This window comes from Mobula hypostoma, chromosome 4 (genome assembly GCF_963921235.1).
Source record: "Mobula hypostoma chromosome 4, sMobHyp1.1, whole genome shotgun sequence".
In the NCBI taxonomy this organism is placed as follows: domain Eukaryota; kingdom Metazoa; phylum Chordata; class Chondrichthyes; order Myliobatiformes; family Myliobatidae; genus Mobula; species Mobula hypostoma.
Window position 1 is genome coordinate 198,816,893 of NC_086100.1, and position 20,404 is coordinate 198,837,296.

The following is a 20,404-nucleotide window of genomic DNA, read 5'->3' on the forward strand; positions in this document are numbered from 1 at the left end:
TGGGAATAAAAGGGGGCCCTTTCTGGTTGGCTGCCAGTGACTAGTGGTGTTCCACAGGGGTCAGTATTGGGGTCTCTACTTTTCACATTGTTTGTCAGTGATTCAGATAATGGAATTGGTGGATTTGTGGTAAAGTTTGCGGATAATACGAAAATAGGTGGAGGGGTAGGTAGTGCTGAGGAAGCAATACGACTGCAGCAGGACTTTGACAAATTGGAAGAATGGGCAAAAAGTGTCAGAATACAGTGTTCGGTAATGTATGTTAATGCATTTTGGTAAAAGGAACAATAGTGCAGACTATTATCTAAGTGGTGAGAAGGTTCAAACATCAGAGGTGCAGAGGGACTTCGGAGCTGCTGTGCAAGACTCCCAGAAGTTTAATTTACAGGTTGAGTCTGTGGTAAAGAATGCAATGTTGGCATTTATTTCAAAGGGAATAGAATATAAAAGCAAGGAGATAATGCTGAGGCTTTATAAGACACTAGTTAGGCTGCACTTGGAGTATTGTCAATGGTTTTGGGCCCCGTATCTCAGAAAGAATGTGTTGTCATTGGAGAGAGTCCAGAGGAGGTTCATGAGGATGATTCCAGGAATGAAGGGGTTAACGTATGAGGAGCATTTGACAGCTTTGGGCCTGTACTCACTGGAATTTAGAAGAATATGGGGGGGGGGGGAACTCATTGAAACCTACCAAATGTTGAAAAGACTAGATAGGGTGGATGTGGAGAGGATGTTTCCTATGGTGGGGGTATCTAGAACTAGAGGGCATAGACTCAAAATTGAGGGGGTGACCTTTCAGAACAGAGGTGAGGATTTTTTTTGCCAGAGAGTAGTGAATCTCTGTGATACTCTGCCACAGAATGCTGTGGAGACCAAGTCCGTGGGTATACTTAAAGCGGAATTTGATCATTTCCTGATTGGTCAGACCATGAAAGGAAGTGATGAGAAGGCAGGTGTATGAGGTTGACTGGGATCCGGGACCGCCCATGACGCAATGGCGGAACAGACTCGATGGGCTGAATGGCCTAATTCTGCTCCTCTGTCTTATAAGCATATGGTTATATAAAATACAAGAATTAAACAATTCAACTCTATCCCCATACTCCCAACAACTCCCCCAGATTCTGCCCCTTACCTGCACATGGGGGGGTGCACAGTTCACAGTTCACAGTGGTAGTGAACCCCCCCAAGACTCGTATCCTTGGGATGTGGGAGGAAACCAGTGCGACAGGAGGAAACCCACATGGTCACAGGGAGAACGTGCAGACTCCACAGAGACAGTACCTCAAGAATTGGAATAACCTTGTTCACTTTATCCCCGAGTAAGCACTAGCCTTGGGATTTGGTTCGAACATAGACCAGTACAGCATGGAACGGGCCCTTCAGCCCAAAATGTGCCAAACCTAATAAATTAGTAATCAAACAGCCAGCTAGTTTCTTCTGTCTACACGATGTCCATATCCTTCCACTTTCCTCACATTCATGGTTCCATCTAAACATCTTTTAAAAGTCCCTCATGTATCTGCCTCTATCACCACCCCAGGCAGCACATTCCAGGCACCCACCACTCTCTGTGTAAAAAACTTGCCCCTCACATCTCCTTTGAAATTGCCCCCTCTCACCTTAATGGATGCCCTCTGGTATGACAACTCCACCCTGCAAAAAAGATATTGTTTGTCTACTCTGCCTATGCATCTCATAAACTTATAAATGTTATGCAGTATTTAAAGTGGATCTTTATTGTGTGCAGTTTTGGGCTCCTTATTTTAGAAAGGATATATTGTACTGACATTGGAGAGGGTTCAGGGAAGGTTCACGAGACTGATTCCAGGAATGAAAGGGTTACTGTATGAGGAACATCTGGCAGCTCTTGGGCTGTGTGCCCTGGAGTTCAGGAGAATGATGGAGGATCTCATAGAAACATTCAGAATGTTAAAAGGCCTGAACAGATTAAATATGGCAAAGTTATTTCCCATGGTAGGGGAGGCTAGGACAAGAGGGCACGACTTCAGGATTGAAGGACGTCCATTTAGAACAGAGATGTGGAGAAATTACTTTAGTCAGAGGGTGGTAAATCTGCGGAATTTGTTGCTACGAGCAGCTGTGGAGGCCAAATCACTGGGGGTATTTAAGGCAGAGATAGATAGGTTCTTGATTAGCCAGGGCATCAAAGGGTATGGGGAGAAGGCAGGGGAGTGGGGATGACTGGAAGAATTGGATCAGCCAATGATTGAATGGTGTAGCAGACGCAATGGGCCGAATGGCCTACTTCTGCTCCTATATCTTACAGTCTTAGGGATATACCTTTGTAAGTGTTGGGACTGGTTTGGATCTGAGTCAAGGGAGGCTGGCTCTCATGAGTAGGTGGGATAGACTCAATGGGCTGATTGGTCTCTGTGTGACAGGGCTCTCTTTCTGGGCCGGTTTTCTAGGAGTACCTGGACAAGTACGGCTGGACAGAGCCAGTGAACTGGGAGGACCTGGCCTACCAAGGGGTGTCGGCGCCAGTGTACAGTGCCCTGGAGATCCCCAGGCCCGCGCTCAACGGCCACCACAGCCGCAGGAACCTCCCAGAGCCGGAGGATGAGCAGCAGATGCCGGCTGAGTACACCAGCGCCCTGCTCAGGTTCCAGAGGGCCAATGGGCTGCCCACTTCCGGGCTCCTCGATCAGGCCACCATGGAGGCCATGAACATGCCCCGCTGCGGAGTGCCAGACCACAAGGCCCACGATGATGGCATGCACATCCTGAACGCCACCCGCTACAGACCACCCATTGACTCCAACGTCACCTCCACCAACACCATCAGCCCACCGAGCCGCAGCAATGCCCCCCATTACAGGACCCGGCGCCATGTCCCGGCTCGACCCACCAAAACCGCCCAACACAGCCTCCAGTCCACTAGAACCTGCCAAAACCAGCCCCACCAATCACAGAACAGTGGTCTGGAACAGCTCAACCAATGGGTGGCCAGCAGCTTGGGCAATCTAAGCCAATCAGAGAAAAGCATGCGAAGACGAACTAACCAATCAGAGAACGAAGATCAGGGTGGGCTCAACCAACAGTTGACCAGCAGACAAGTAAAGCAGTCCAAGAACAGCAACAAAGGTTGGCTTAATCAATGGTTGACCAACAGTCGAGTTCAACTAATCCAATCAGAACATAGCATGCAAAACCAATCCAACCAATCGGTGACCACCAGCCAAGAACAAGTCAACCAATCAGGGAGCTCTGGCCGAAGCCAAACCAACCAATCGAGGGTGGGCAGTCGAGGTGTCGGGACAAGATGGCTGGCCAGAGGGGAAGAAGCAGAGCCGGACCCTGGGGCCGGGAGGCGCACAATGCGCTGGCTGGTGGAACAGATGCGGAGGAGGCGGGCAGCCTCAGACCTCATGGACAACACCTTCCCCCAGCTGGCCTTCACCAAGTCCCGGCTGAGGTGGCGCATCCTGGACGAGGGTTACAGCTCACAACTGACCATCGATGACCAGAAAATGATCCTGCGTCTCGCTTTCCGCATGTGGAGCGAGGTCACACCACTGATCTTCATCGAGGACCTCACCTCGCCGGCCTCCGAGATCGACATCAAGCTGGGATTCGGCACGAGTGAGGGACAAACACAGTCACATCAAACACGTATCTCCCGGGGCAGGCTCTAGGGAACGGTTCACATCCAATTCAGACACTGAAAGAAGCTCCCTCTACACCATCTGAGCATACACTGCCAGAGCAGACACAGAGTGAAGCTCCCTCTACACTATCCCATCACATAGTCCTGGGGTCAGACACAGAGTGAAGCTCCCTCTACACCATCCCAACACACACTCTCAGGATCAGACACAGAGTGAAGCTCCCTCTACACCATCCCATCACACACTCTCAGGGTCAGACACAGAGTGAAGCTCCCTCTACACCATCCCATCACATAGTCCTGGGGTCAGAAACAGAGTGAAGCTCCCTCTACACCATCCCATCACATACACTGCCAGAGCAGACACAGAGTGAAGCTCCCTCTACACCATCTGAGCATACACTGCCAGAGCAGACACAGAGTGAAGCTCCCTCTACACCATCCCATCACATAGTCCTGGGGTCAGAAACAGAGTGAAGCTCCCTCTACACCATCCCAACACACACTCTCAGGATCAGACACAGAGTGAAGCACCCTCCACACCATCCAATCACACACTCCCGTGGTTAGACATTCATTGAAGTTCCCTCTATACTGTCAGAAACAAAGTGAAGCTCGCTCTACACCAATCCATCATTCACCCCAGAGTCAGACATACACTGAAATTCCCTGTAAACTGTCCTATCACATGTTCCCAGGGTCAGACACAGGGTGAAACTCCCTCCACACCGTCCTATCACACATTCCTGGGGTCAGACACAGGGTGAAGCTCCCTCCACACCGTCCCATCACACATTCCCAGGGGTCAGACACAGAGTGAAGCTCCCTCCACACTGTCCCATCACACACTTCTGGGGTGAGACACAGAGTGAAGCTCCCTCCACACTGTCCCATCACACACTTCTGGGGTGAGACACAGACTGAAGCTTCCTCCACGTTGTCCCATCATACACTCCCGGGGTGAGATACAAAGTGAAGCTTCCTTGATCCCATCCCATCACACACTCCCACGGTCAGACACAGAGTGAAGCTCCCTCCACACTATCCCATCACACACTCCCGGGGGCAGACACAGAGTGAAGCTCCCTCCATACTGTCCCATCACACACTCCCGGGGTCAGACACAGAGTGAAGCTCCCTCCAAACTGCCCAATTTTTGGTGGGTAATTTCAGGATCTAATTTATGGGATCTATTTGAAGTGCTTTGTGATGAAGTTCATCTGATGGTGAGCGAGGGACATGTGGCCAAGGGAAATCTGGATTAGTGAAGGTAAGAAGGGGAGAAGGAGTGGGGATGAGTCAGGGATACCAGGGTTTGGTGAGGGGAGGTGCAGATCGATGAGGGAGTGGTGATGGGAGCAACAAGGGACCTCATGTGCAGGGTGCTGGTGAGGGTGGCCTCTTCCAGAAGCTGACTGGTTCTTTCCAATCATACAGAGAGGCACTTGGGCTGCTCGCAGGTGTTTGATGGGACAGGGCAGGAGTACGCTCACGCCTGGCGCCTGGGGGACGTGCACTTCGACGACGATGAGCATTTTGTCAAACCGTCGAGCAACGAGGGGATCAGCCTTCTGACGGTGATTGCCCAAATCTCACCCATCCTCTCTCCACAAACTCACCCAAGACCACCCAACACTCACTCTCGCTCTCTCCATAAACCCACCCATCCTCCTGGGTCACTCTCTCAAGATAACAGGTGACTTAATTTCACTAGTTCTATCGGTCACTGCTTCCTGCTTGTTTCCTGGTTCACTTCCCAGTGATATTTCCAGTTTTTGAAACAATTCATCGGTCACTGCCTGTGACATTGACATTATTTGACCATCAGTGAATCTATGCCAATCAACAGTGACACTGGGTTGACAATCAGTGACTTTAGGCTGACCATCAGTGACCATAGACTGACCATCAGTGACCTTAGATTTACCACCAGGGACCATAGACAGACCATCACTGATCATAGGCTAATCATGCTGACAATCAGTGACAGATTTACCATCAGTGACAACAGACTGACCATCACTGACCTTAGGCTGATTATCACTGACCATTTGTGATCCTAGACAAACCATCATTGACCTTAGTCTAATCATCTTGACCATCAGGGACCCTAGACTGACCAAGAGTAACCCCAGACAGACCATCAGTGACCTTAGGCTAATCATCCTGACCATCAGGGACCCTAGGCTCAGATTGTGAACACATAACTAAACACCTCACTAAGCCTCAGGCTATTACTTGAATCACTGGGAAGTTGGCATTAAAGAACCGTATGAAGTAAGGCCATTTGGTCCATCAAGCCTGTGCTGGCCCCTTGAGAGCACTCCCCCATCAATCTGTACTCACCCTTGCATACAGTTTCCCCTGGAGTGGACAATGCTGTGTGTGTGGTCACTGATACAGCAGCTAACACAGGAATGGTCAGCCATGCAGACGCACCAGGCTGTTTGTGCTCAAGACATCACCTGGTGAAAGGGCCAACATGGAGAGACATATGTCTGTATGGAGCACACCAGCCTGGACAGGAAGGCATGAGAGGGAGAGCAGGTGTTGCAGGGATAGGAGGGTCTCCCGGCCCAGGCACAGTCTATTGACTGTATTCCACACATCCCCTGTCTCATGGAGCACCTCTATCCAAATCCCACTACACCGAGTCAAATCTCAAATAACAAAGAGTCAGAGTACAGGAAGGAGATCTGGTGACATGGTGTCATGACAACAACCTTTCTTTCAATGTCACCAAATCAGAAGAGCTGGTCGTTGGCTTCAGGAAGGGTGGCGGTGTGCGTACCTCTCTATTTATAACTGGTGTTAGGTCAAGGTCAAGAGCTGCAAGTTCTAGGTGCCTGTCTTAACCCCAAACTTAATCCTGTTCTGGTCCAAACACGTAGACACCATGGCCAAGAAAGCTCACAAATGCCTCTACTTCCTCATGGGGCAAAGAGATTTGAAATGTCCTCGGTGACCCTGACCAATTTACACTGATACATCGTAGAAAGCATCCTATCTGGCGTGGAAATCACTCTGCCCATGATTGCAAGAAACTGCAGAGGGTTGTGGACCCAGCTCAGCACATCACAGAAAACATTCTACGTCTCATGGTCTCCCCTCCATGGACTCAATAGACCTCCTGCTGCCTCAGAAATGTAGCCAGCATAATCAAAGACCACTCCCACCTTGGACAGTCTCTCTTCTCTCCTTCCATCAGGCCAAAATACAAAACCCTGACAGTACATACCACCAGATCAAGGACCGCTTCTATCCCACTGTTATAAGACTACTGAATGGTCCCCATTAAGATAATATGGACTCTTAGCCTCTAAAACTACCTTCCGATTATAAGACTATTGAATGGCCCCCTAGTATGGTAAAGATCACTCAATCGACTTTCAAGCAGCCTTGCAACTTATTGCCTGCCTGCATTGCACTTTCTCTGTAACTCTCTGCACCGTTTCTTCCTTTCCGTGATGAATGTATGGAAAGATCTGCCTGGATGACGTGGAAGGAAATGTTTCTTCTCGGAACGTGAGAACAATGAACCAATTCCCCATTTCATTTGCCTTCCCTTCAAAGGTGGCTGTTCATGAGATCGGACACGTACTAGGACTGCCCCACATCCAACGGGCTGGCTCTATCATGCACCCGAACTACATCCCACACGACTCCAAGGAACTGGAGCTGGACTGGTTTGACCGGAAGGCTATCCAACAGATCTACGGTACGTTCTGGAACATCTTCAGCCCCACCACTGCTCACTAGATGTCCGACCCAGTGGCTGATCAGTTGGTTCCCTGGCTGGGTAGCTCCTGTGCCTGGCTATTTGTCCTGCCAGTTAGCAGGTGAACTCAGTGATGCCAACCAACTCCGACTCCAGATCTAGGAGTGGGTTGCAGACTGTGATCTAATCCGGGGTTGGTGGTGTTAATGACAGAATAACAGATCTCCACCTATGAGAAGGTGGGAGTGAGTCTCGTTCCATGGAAGGTGATCTCACGGTAGAGTCAGGGGGCATTTCCAGCCTTTAGATAAAGTTTAAATTCCAGCTGGAGTTTAGAAGAATGATTGAATCCCTATCAAATAATGAAAGGCCTAGACAGAGTAGATGTGGAGAGGATGTTTCCTATGGTGAGGGAGTCTAGGACCAGAGAGCATAACCACAGAATAGAAGGACGTCCCTTCAGAACAGAGATGAGGAGGAATTTCTTAAGCCAGAAGATGGTGAATCTGTGGAATTCATTGCCACAGGCGGCTGTGGAGGCCAAGTCACTGGGTATATTAAAGCAAAGGTTGATTGGTTTTTGGTTAGTAAGGGTGTCAGAAGTATAGAGAGAAGACAGGAGAAATGGAGTTGAGAGGGATAGTAAATCAGCCATGATGGAATAGTGGAGCAAACTCAATGGGCTGAGTGGCCTAATTCTGGTCTGATGTCTTATGGTGTTAGGATGGTGAAGAAACAGTGAGATATTTCTCTATGGGCAAGGTGTGTGACTGTGAGGGGAACCTGCAGATGGTGGTGGTCCCCTGCCCCTGCTGCCTTTGTCTTTCGTGGGGGGGAGAGGTGGTATGTGTGGGAGATGCTGTCAGTGTAGTCTGGGGGAGTAACTGTATACGGTGCACCAGTAGCGGGAGGTTGGGTGGGGTGACAATCGAGCAGGCAGCTTTAACCAGGTTGTTGGGTTCTCTCCCGGTGACAGTGGACCGTTCTATTGGGAGGTTATTGGTAAACTGGTTCGTTACAGTCACAAGAACTGAGAGACTGAAAAATTGTCTCACCTTCTGTCCATACAGATCGATTCATTACACAGTGCATTGAGATATAAGGGAAAACAATCACAGAATGCAAAATAGAGTGTAACAGCTACCGAGAAAGCGCAGTGCAGGTAGACAATAAAGGGGAAGGTCATAATGTGGTAGACTTTGTGGTCGAGAGTCCATCTTAGTGCACTAGGTGACTGTTCAGTTGTGGAGTAGAAGCTATACTTGAGCCTGGTGGTACGTGCTTTAGGTTTTTGCGTCTTCTGCCCAGCAAGAGGGAGGAGAAGAGAGATTGTCCAGGGTGGTCTTAGATTATGCTGGTTACTGAGGCAGTGAGAAGTGTAGACAGTCCATGGAACGGAGGCTGGTTTCCATGTTGTGCTGAGCTGTGTCCATCTCTGTAGTGATGGACAGAGCTGTTGCAGTAGCAAGCCGAGATGATTTCTGCGGTGCATTGGTAAAAATTGGTGAGGGTTGGTGGCCCGGAATGAGATTGAAGGTTGGGTTGGGGTTGGGTGAGTGTCCCGGCCTGAGATCCGCTCCATTTCCCTCCTCAGGAGTGTGTGAGGGCAGCTTCAACACCGTGTTCGACTGGGTACGGCGAGAGGAGAATACCTTCGGCGAGGTCACCTACCGCTTTAACACCTACTTCATGCGTCGCAACTGGTACTGGATGTACGAGAACCGGTTCAACCGGACACGTTACGGAGACCCTATCCCGCTGGTGGTGGGGTGGCGGGGCCTCCCGGCCGCCAACATCGACGGCTTTGCCCACATCTGGACTTGGAACAAGGATATCACCCTGTTCTTCAAAGGTGAGGGCCTAGGGCATCCCCAGCCACCCAGTGCTGAATGGTCAAGGAAAGATCTGGGGGCTTGGGTCTATCTCCTTGGACCAGGGCATGGGTGCCTCATTATGGAAACAGGTCCTCTGTCCCAGCTCATCCATGTTGACTTGAGCTGGTCCCACATGCCTCCAACCGTCAATGCTGTCCTCAGCCGCATCCCTGTTTTTCACACATCCACACTTACACCAGATTCCCACTGCTATAACAGGGATATGCTTCCCCTTGTCCTTACCTACCATCCCACAGCCTCCAAATCCAGCACATAATTCTCCATAACCTCCACCATCTTCTACAGGATCTTACCACCAAACGCATAATACCATAAGATGGAGGAGCAGAATTAGGCCATTTGGCCCATCAACTCTGCTCCATCAGTTTATCATGACTGATCCATTCTTCCTGTCGGCCCCAGGCTCCTGCTTCTCCCCATATCGTTTCATGCCCTGACTAACCAAGAGCCTATCAACCTCCTGCACAGCCGCCTGTGACAACAAATTCCACAGATTCACCACTCCTTGGCTAAAGAAATTCCTCCTCACTTCTGTTCTAAAAGGACACCCCTCTATTTTGAAGCTGTGCCCTCTGGTCTGAGACTCCCCTGCCAAAGTAAACATCCTCTCCACATCCACTCTTGTCCATTCATCCTTCCCGCTGGCCCTGCAAGCAGGAGAAGTGCTATACCTGTCCTTACTCTTCTTCCCTCACCACCATTTAGGGCCTCAAACAGTCCTGCCAGGTGAGGTGACATTTCATCTATGAGTCTGTCAGGCTCTACTATTGTATCTGGGGCTCCCAGTGGACTCATCTACATTGGTGAGACCTGATGCAAATTGAGGGACCATTTCATCAAACACCTTTATTCCGTCCCCCACAAAAGGCAGGCTCTCCCAGTGGACTCTCATTTCAATTTGACTTCCCATTCGCTTACCAACATGTCTGTCCATGACCTCCTCTACTGCCACAATAATGCCAAACTCAGGTTGGAGGAGTAACACCTCATGTCCCATCCATGAGCATCGATTTCTCCAATTTCTGGTAACTTCTCTCCTCATCCTCCTCCTCTCTTTTCCGTTCCTGATTGGTTCTTCTCTCTCCACCTCACCTGTCCATCACCTCCCTTGGTGCCCCTCCTACATAATAAGAACATAAGAAATAGGAGCAGGAGTAGGCCATTCGGCCCATCGAGCCTGCCCCGCCATTCAATAAGATCATGGCTGATCTGTCCGTAAATTCAGCTCCATCTACCTGCCTTTTCCCCAGAACCCTTAATTCCCCTACTATGTAAAAACCTACCTAACTGTATCTTACATCTATCTAGTGAAGAAGCCTCAACTGCTTCCCTGGGCAGAGAATTCCACAGATTCACCATTCTCTGGGAGAAACAGTTTCTCCTCATCTCCGTCCTAAATCTTCTCCCCTGAATCTTGAGACAATGTCCCCTAGTTCTAGTCTCACCTACCAATGGAAACAACTTTCCTACTTCTATCTTATCTATCCCTTTCAAAATTTTGTATGTTTCTATAAGATTCCCTCTCATTCTTCTGAACTACAGAGAGTATAGTCCCAGGCAACTCAACCTCTCCTCTTAGGCTAACCCTTTCATCCCTGGAATCAATCTGGTGAACCTTCTTTCTTTCTCCTATGATCCACTCTCGTCTCTAATCAAATTCCCTCTCCTTCAGCCCTTTTACCTTTTCCACCTATCATCTCCCAGTTTCTTACTCCCCCCCCCCAACATACCCACCTTCCCCCTCACCTGGTCTCACCTACCACCTACCAGCTTATACTCCTTCCCCTCCCCCACCTTCTTCACCCCCTTCCTTTCCAGTCCTGGTGAGTGATCTCGACCCAAAGCATTGTCTTTTTACTCTCTTCCATTGAAATTTCCTGAATTGCTGAGTTCTTCCAGCATTTTGTGTCTGTCCCTCTTAACCTTTCCTATCCATGTACCTCTCCAAATGTCTAAAACATTGTAATCATACTTGCCTGTACCACTTACTCACCTAGTCAATAACCTTTGTGGAAAACCTCCCGCTCAGGACCTCTTTAAATCCTCCCCTTCTCACCTTAAACTCTGTCCTCTAGTTCAGACTCCACTACACTGGGGAGAGGACTGTGGCTGTCCAAATTGTCTACAGCCCTCCTGGCTTTACAAATCTCGAACAGTCACCCCTCGTGGCTTTATAAATCTCGATCAGTCACCCCTCCTGGCTTTATTAATCTCTATCAGTTACCCCTCGTGGCTTTACAAATCTCCATCAGTCACCCCTCGTGGCTTTATTAATCTCTATCAGTTACCCCTCGTGGCTTTACAAATCTCCATCAGTCACCCCTCCTGGCTTTACAAATCTCTATCAGTCGCCCCTCCTGGCTTTACAAATCTCTATCAGTCGCCCGTCCTGGCTTTATAAATCTCAATCAGTCATCCCTCGTGGCTTTACTAATCTCTATCAGTCACCCCTCAGCCTCCTTCACTCCAGGGGAAATATTCCCAGCCTGTCCAGCCTCTCATTGTAAGTCCAGTCCCGGTAACGTCCTGCAAACAGCCTCTCCCAGTCAGCCTTTGACAAGTTCCTTCACAGTTTGCTTGCACTAATTTACAATGTTTTATAGCAGACCAGACCCATCATTCTCTGTAACTATTTTAAAACTAATAGACCTGTGGTCACTGGTCCCAATGTACTCCAGTCCACTGACATCTCAGTCTCTCTCCCTGGAGGTTCATTGTCCCCCCCCCCCCCCACCTCCCAGTAGACCCATCTACACATGGCTACAGAAAACTTCCCTGTTCACACTTAATAGATTCCGCCCCATCCAACCCTTTGCACTATCACATTCTCAGTTAGGATGAGGGAAGTTAAAAACACCTGTTATTCTACACATAACTTGCATCTCCCCTAATTCCCACTGACAACCCAGAGGCTCCAGCACAACCAGGAGTTCAGCTCCAGCAATGACTATCTCCTTAAGTTCTTTTATATCACCTCACTAGGAGTTTCCTCCCCAAGTACTGCCGTGATGTTCTCCTGAGTCAGAACTGCACTTTCCCTTCCTCTCTTACCCTCACCTCTTCAGTAAAGCCGTTGATATTGAGTCTTAGAGCACTACAGCACCAAGACAGGCTTTTCAGCCCATCTAATCCATGCTGTACTGTTATTCTGCCTAGTCCCATTGACCCGCATGTGGACAATAGCTCTTCATACCCTTACCATCCATGTACCTATACAAACTCCTCTTAAATGGACAAAGGACAATTGGTTGATGTTGTGTACTTGGATATTCAGAAGTCCTTTGACAATGTGCCACACATAAGGCTGCTTAACAAGTTATTACAGGAAAGATACTTGCATGGATAAAACAGTAACTGATTGGTGGAAAGCAAAGAATGGGAACAAAGGGAGCCTTTTTTGGTTGGCTGCCAGTGGTGTTCCACAGGGGTCTGTGTTGAGACCACTTCTTTTTTCTGTTATATGTCAATGACTTGGATAACAGAAGTGATGGCTTTGTTGCAAAGTTTGCAGACAATATGAAGTTTGTGAAAGTTTTGAGGAAGTAGAGAGGCTACAGAAGGATTTAGGCAGATTAGGAGAATGGGCAAAGTAGTGGCAGAAGGAATACAGTGTCAGGAAGTGTACGGTCATGCATTTTGGTAGGAAAAATTGAAGGTAGACTACTTTCTAAATGGAAAGAAAATTCAAAAATCAGAGGAGGAAAGGGACTTGGGGGTCCCTTGTGCAGGATTCCCTAAAGGTTAATTTGCAGGGTGAGTCTGTGGTGAGGAAGGCAAATGCAATATTAGCATTCATTTTCAAGAGGACTAGAATATAAAAACAAGGATGTAATGTTGAGACTTTATAAACACTGGTGAGGCCTCACTTAGAGTATTGTGAGCAGTTCTGGGCCCTTTATTTTAGAAAGGATGTGCTGAAACTGGAGCGGGTTCAAAGGAAGTTCACAAAAATGATTCCAGGATTAAATGGCTTGTCATAATGAAGAGTGTTTGATGGCTCTGGCCCGTATTCACTGGAATTCAGAAGAATGAGGGGTGACCTCATTGAAACCTACCGCATGGTGAAAGGCCGAGACAGAATGAACATGGAGAAAATGTTTCCTATGGTGGGAGAGTGTAAGATCAGAGGACACAGCCTCAGAATGGAGAGGCATCCTTTTAGGATGAAGATGAGGAGGAATTTCTTTAGCCAGAGAGTGGTGAACCTGTGGAATTCTTTGCCACAGGCCGCTGTGGAGGCCAAGTCTTTATGTACATTTAAGGTAGAGGTTGATAGATTCTTAATTGGCCAGGGCATGAAGGGATATGGGTGGAAAGCAGGAGATTGGGGATAAAAGGAAAATTCGATCCCACATGATGAAATGGTGGAGCATACTTGATGGGCCAAATAGCCTAATTCTGCTCTTTATCTTATGATCTTAAATGTTGAAATCAAACTCACATCCACCACTTCCGCAGCAACTTGTTCCACACTCTCACCACCCTCTGAGTGAAGAAGATTCCCCTCATGTTCCCCTTAAACATTTCATCTTCCACCCTTGACCCATGACCTCTAGTTCCAGTCTCACCCGACGTCAGCAGGAAAAGTCTGCTTGCATTCGCACGACCTATACCTCTATCGAATTTCACCTCATTCTCCTATACTTCAGGGAATAAATGCCTAACCTGTTCAATTTTTCCTGAGAACTCAGGTCCTCAAGTCCCACAATATCCTTGTAATTTTTCTCTGCACTCTTTCAATCTTTCCTGCAGGTAGGTTACCAGAAGCGTCACACCTGTAGCAACTGTAACCTGAAACAATGAGCTGCCTCTCCCTCGGTTTCCATAACAGTGTTAATATTGCAATTATTTACTCCAATCTTCCCACAACTTACTTAATTACCCAAGCCTTCCCATCAACTACCCCTCAGCATAGGGTTCCATCCCTGGGGGCGATTCACAGCGGCCATCAACCTCGTGCATGGTTGGGATGTGGGAGGGAACCGGGGAACTGGCAGGGATCCCACAGGATCACAGGGAGACACTGCAGTCTCCGCACAGACAGTGTCGGATGTTGGGATCGAACCTGGGTCTCTGGGACTGCAAGCCAGTGGTCCTATCCCATCAGTCCCTGGCCGGCCCTTGGTGTTAACACACAGCTGTGGTGCCTCCCTGAGGGATCGACCAGGCTCCCACATCCTTGGCACATGTGGGAGCTCATCCTGTCCCGGCGCCCTCTGGTGGTCCCAAATACTGTCCCATTTGGCTGGTCTTGCCCAGGGTGGTGGGGGGGAGCATCACAGGGGAGCTAATGGATGAGAGGTGGTGGTTCGAATATGCAGAGGAGGGAGCACTGGGTTACAGGGATCCCTCGGTCCCAGGGAGGGAGGCAGGGACGGGGCAGGAGTTTGGTGGATGAGAGTCAGATCGCAGCCACACCCCCTCTTCATGTGCGGCAGGAACCATGTACTGGCAGTATGACAACGACAGTGACCGTGCGTACAGTGAGGATCCAGAGGGCAACCGTTACCCCCGGCCCATCTCACAGGGCTTCCCCGGAGTGCAGGCACCCATCGACACCGTCTTCTTCGACAAGAGGGACCACTGTCTCTACTTCTTCAGGGGCTTTAACGTGAGTAACTCCAACATGGTGCCACAGACTCTCCCCACCCCAGCAGTGACACTCCCCACTCTTCAATCTGAGTAACCCCAGCATGGTGTCACATACTCTCCCCACCCCTTCCCAACTCCCTCACCACCCTTCCCCACCCCAGCAGTGACACTCCCCACTCTTCAATCTGAGAAATCATGGGATGGTACCATGGACACTCCCCACAACTTCCCACACCTCTCCCCAGACCCCAATCTCAATCACACCCCCACAACCACTCCCCACTGACCACCCACATCTCCTACTTCCCTCCTCATCACAAACACTCCCCACCCCTTCTTCCCTCCACCCCACTACCCACAACAGACACCTCCCACTCCTCACCCCCTACCCCCACCCTCCACACCCTTTCTCCACCTCTCCTACCCACCTCACCCTCCCTAGCTGGCATCCCTCCCCTCCCCATCCATACTCTCCACCCAAGACTCTTCCCGCCAACACCCTCCACCTTCTCCCAGAGGTGATGCATTCTGGGATGTCACAGAGTCACGCAAACCCTTCGGCCCAACGAATCCAACTTCCCCATCTGAGTCAGTCCCAGCTGTCTGAGTTTAGCCGATATCCCTCTGAAACTTTCTTATCCATGTACCTGTCCAAATGTTTGTTCAACATGAAAATTCTATCACCTCGTCTAGGAACTTGTCCCACACCTCCGTACCTCCCTCTGGGTGAAAAACCTGCGCCTCTCTAAATCTAAATTTGAGGTACTTACTGAGTACTTTGCTTCAGTATTCACTATGGAAAAGGATCTTGGTGATTGTAGGGATGACCTACAGCAGACTGAAAAGCTTGAGCATGTAGATATTAAGAAAGAGGATGTGCTGGAGCTTTTGGAAAGCATCAACTTGGATAAGTCGACAGGACCGGACAAGATGTACCCCAGGATACTGTGGGAGGCAAGGGAGGAGATTACTGAGCCTCTGGCAATGATCTTTGCATCATCAATGGGGATGGGAGAGGTTCCAGAGAATTGGAGGGTTGCAGATGTTGTTCCTTTATTCAAAAAGGGGAGTAGAGATAGCCCAGGAAATTATAGACCAGTGAGTCTTACTTCAGTGGTTGGCAAGTTGTTGGAAAAGATCCTGAGAGGCAGGATTTATGAACATTTGGAGACGTATAATAGGATTAGGAATGGTCAGCATGGCTTTGTCAAGGGCAGGTCGTGCCTTACGAGCCTGATTGAATTTTTTGAGGATATGACTAAACACATTGATGAAGGTAGAGCCATAGATGTAGTGTATATGGATTTCAGCAAAGCATTTGATAAGGTACTCCATGCCAGGCTTATTGAGAAAGTAAGGAGGCATGGGATCCAAGGGGACATTGCTTTGTCGATCCAGAACTGGCTTTCCCACAGAAGGCAAAGAGTGGTTGTAGACGGGTCATATTCTGCATGGAGGTCGGTAGCCAGTGGAGTGCATCAGGGATTTGTTCTGGGACCCCTACTCTTGGTGATTTTTATAAATGACCTGGATGAAGAAGTGGAGGAATGGGTTAGTAAATTTGCTGATGACACAAAGGTTGGGGGAGTTGTGGATAGTGTGGAGGGCTGTCAGAAGTTACAGCGGGACATTGATAGGATGCAAAACCAGGCTGAAAAATGGCAGATGGAGTTCAACCCAGAAAAGTGTGAAGTGGTTCATTTTGATAGATCAAATATGATGACAGAATATAGTATTAATAGTAAGACTCTTGGCAGTGTGGAGGATCAGAGGGATCTTGGGGTCCGAGTCCATAGGACACTCAAAGCTGCTACGCAGGTTGACTCTGTGGTTAAGAAGGCATGCGGTGCATTGGCCTTTATCAACCGTGGGATTGAGTTTAGGAGCCGAGAGGTAATGTTACAGCTATATAGGACCCTGGTTAGACCCCACTTGGAGTACTGTGTTCAGTTCTGGTTGCCTCACTAGAGAAAGGACGTGGAAACCATAGAAAGGGTGCAGAGGAGACTTACAAGGATGTTACCTGGTTTGGAGGTCATGCCTTATGAGAATAGGTTGAGTGAACTTGGCCTTTTCTCCTTGGAGCGACGGAGGATGAGAGGTGACCTGATAGAGGTGTATAAGATGATGAGAGGCATTGATCATGTGGATAGTCAGAGGCTTTTTCTCAGGGCTGAAATGTGTAACACTAGAGGGCACAGTTTTAATGTGCTTGGAAATAGGTACAGAGGAGATGTCAGGGTAAGTTTTTTAAGAGACTCCTGCACAGGTACATGGAGCTCGGAAAAATAGAAGGCTATGGGTAAGCCTAGGTAACTTCTAAGGTAAGGATATGTTCGGCACAGCTTTGTGGGCCGAAGGGCAAATATTGTGCTGTAGGTTTTCTATGTTTCTATGCTCCCCTCTCACCTCAAGCCTGTGGCTCTAGTTTTAGACTCCCGTAGCCTGGGGAAAAGACTGTGGCATTCAATAAACCTCTGTCAGGTCACCTCTCAACCTCCTTCACTCCAGGGAAAACAGTCTCAGTCTGTCCAGTCTATCATAGGAACACACGAGATTCTGCAGATGCTGGAAATCCAGAGCAACACAGACAAAATGCTGGAGAACTCAGCAGGTCAGGCAGCACCTGTGGAGGGGAATAAACAGTCGATGTTTCAGGTGAGACTCTTCATCGGGACTGGAAAGGAAGGGGGAAGAAGCCAGAATAAAAAGGTGCGGGGGGGAATTCCCTACTGTGACCTGTTACCTCCTCTCCTCACCTGCCTATCATCTGCCCCACTTTCCCTCCTCCTTCCCTTTCTCCCATCGTCCACTCTCCTCTCCTCTTAGATTCCTTCTTCTCCAGCCCTTTACCTTTTCCTCCTATCACCTCCGAGCTTCTTACTTTAACTACCTCCTCACTTAACTGATTTCGCCTACCACCTACCAGCTTGCCCTCCTTCCTCTCCCCCCCGCCAGCTTTTTTATTCTTCCCCCTTCCTTTCCAGTCCTGATGAAGGGTTTCAGCCTGAAATATCGACTGTTTATTTCCCTCCATTGATGCTGCCTGACCTGCTGAGTTCTCACAGCATTTTCTGTGTGCTGCTGATAAATTAAGCCCTTCAGTCACAGTGGCGTCCTTAAAAACTACGTAGATCCAAAGCTGTGCATACAAGGTTGGCAGTTAGACCGTAGCGGGAGTACAGGAGTTCTGGTTGCCACACCACAGGAAGGATGTGGTAGTGAGAGAGGGTGCAGAGGATGTTGCCTTGGGTATTGTGGTTGTAAGGAGACATTAAATAGGCTAGTTAGTATTTATTTATTTAGAGATACATTGTGGTTCCAACAACCACACCCCCCCCCCCCCAGCAACCCACCTATTTAACCCCAGCCTAATCACGGGACCACTTACCGTCCGGTCTACCAACCGGCCCGTCTTTGGACTGTGAGCGGAAAGCAGAGCACGCACGCTCTCACGGAGAGGACGCTGGAATTGAACTCTGAACTTCGATGTCCCGAGCTGTACTATTGTTGTGCTAACCACTACTCTGTCGTGGTGCCCCCAAATATTCTGTCTCGAATGTGAGAGGCTGAGGGGGGTGACCTTAAAGTGGTTTATAAAATTATGAGAGGCACAGACAGAATAGATAAAAAAAACTTTTCACCAGTGGAGGGGAGTCTAAAACTCGGGAGCACAAGTTTACAGTGAGAGGAGAGCGGACGTGAGAGGCAGGTTTTCCACACAGAGGGTGAGAACAAGGTGAGAACATTTGCAGTGTTGAGGCTGCATGCACGGGGAAGGTTGACAGGGATATGAGCCAAACATGGAGAAGCAGGAGGAGCTCAAGAAGGCGCCTGGGTCAGCACAGACGAACTGGGCCGAAGGGTCTGCTCCTGTGCTGATTCAATGGTTGGTCCTTGGTCGCGGGTCAGGGGACAGTTACCAGCTGTGGGGTCGGGGTTGACACTGAGTTTGGGGGGCACCAAGGGTTGGGAGTGGGCTGTTGGGGGTCAAGGGTCAGCTCTGAGGGGTCAGAGGTTGGGGGTTAGGACTGTTGGGAAGGGCGGAGTCAGGGCTCAAGGTTTGGGCTGAGGGACCAAACTGCTGTCAGGGGTCAGGGGTGTTCCCTGAATTAAGAAGTTAGGGCTCAAGAAGGGGTCAATTGTGGTCCAATGGATAACTGGGTCAGGGGTCAGGGGCCGGGATGGAGACAGCAGTCAGTTGTGTGCCCTGAGTTCTGTGCCCAGGGTTTGCAATGAAATCAGGAGTTATGCCCGGAGTTCAGGAGTCAGAGGTCATTCCCGAGTTGAGGGGCCAGGGATTAACTCCTGAGCAAAAGGGTGACATTCCCATGGTGATGCGGCCTTTCTTTGCAATGGTAGGTGACAGCATTCAGTGTGCAGCTGAATGCCACGATGCCCGAGTTCCCCAAGAGGATCATCGACGTCTTCCCAGCCATCGTCGAGGGCGACCACCCTCTGGGGCAGCTGGACGCGGCCTATTACTCCTACACATACGCCGCCACCTTCCTCTTCAAGGGCACAGCGTACTGGAGGGTGGTGAACGAGGAGGACCGCGAGAGCAACGCCTCGCTGCCTCTCAATGGCCTCCTGCCCCACCACCGCGTCACTGACCGCTGGTTCGACATTTGCGAGGTGGACGGCTCATGGGCTCCTGGACGGCCATAGAACTGATGGGGGGGATTGGGACCGCACAGTGATCCTCCTCACCATCTCCACACCCCCCAACGCGCGCACGCACACACACACACACCAACAATGCAGACGCACCCACAGATCCCCGCGCTCTCCCCGCTCACTTCACTTCTGATCTTCTGGCCCTCACCCTGTCTCACTCAGCACCTCCAGTGTAGCCCACATTCAACCGACCACCACAGCCTCAGCAAAGGGCACAGGCTGGAGAGTCAGGGGCTTCACTCACAGTGCGGTGCCATCTAGTTCTCCAAACTTGAGGGAGCTTCACTCTGTGTCTGACCCCGGGAGTGTGTGATGGGACAGTGTAGAGGGAGCTTCACTCTGTGTCTGACCCTGGGAGTGTGTGATGGGACAGTGTGGAGGGAGCTTCACTCTGTGTCTGACCCCGGGAGTGTGTGATGGGACAGTGTAGAGGGAGCTTCACTCTGTGTCTGACCCTGGGAGTGTGTGATGGGACAGTGTGGAGGGAGCTTCACTCTGTGTCTGACCCCGGGAGTGTGTGATGGGACAGTGTAGAGGGAGCTTCACTCTGTGTCTGACCCTGAGAGTGTGTGATGGGACGGTGTAGAGGGAGCTTCACTCTGTGTCTGACCCTGGGAGTGTGTGATGGGACAGTGTGGAGGGAGCTTCACTCTGTGTCTGACCCTGAGAGTGTGTGATGGGACGGTGTAGAGGGAGTTTCACTCTGTGTCTGACCCCGGGAGTGTGTGATGGGACAGTGTAGAGGGAGCTTCACTCTGTGTCTGACCCCGGGAGTATGTGATGGGACAGTGTAGAGGGAGCTTCACTCTGTGTCTGACCCCGGGATTGTGTGATGGGACAGTGTAGAGGGAGCTTCACTCTGTGTCTGACCCTAGGAGTGTGTGATGGGAC

At 49.8% G+C, this 20,404-nt stretch overlaps 1 protein-coding gene across 1 annotated transcript in view; it reads left to right on the forward strand.

Moving 5' to 3' along the window:
• Positions 1-19,923, forward strand: part of LOC134345024 (matrix metalloproteinase-21-like) — a 28,968-nt gene extending 9,045 nt beyond the window's left edge. Inside the window, exons 3-8 of the mRNA XM_063045157.1 lie at positions 2,433-3,606; positions 5,069-5,208; positions 7,205-7,349; positions 8,944-9,201; positions 14,683-14,855; positions 19,199-19,923. Of these exons, the coding sequence (XP_062901227.1) occupies positions 2,433-3,606; positions 5,069-5,208; positions 7,205-7,349; positions 8,944-9,201; positions 14,683-14,855; positions 19,199-19,504 (2,196 nt within the window). The 3' untranslated portion in view covers positions 19,505-19,923. The remainder of the gene's footprint in view (positions 1-2,432; positions 3,607-5,068; positions 5,209-7,204; positions 7,350-8,943; positions 9,202-14,682; positions 14,856-19,198) is intronic.
• The last annotated feature ends 481 nt before the right edge of the window (positions 19,924-20,404 follow it).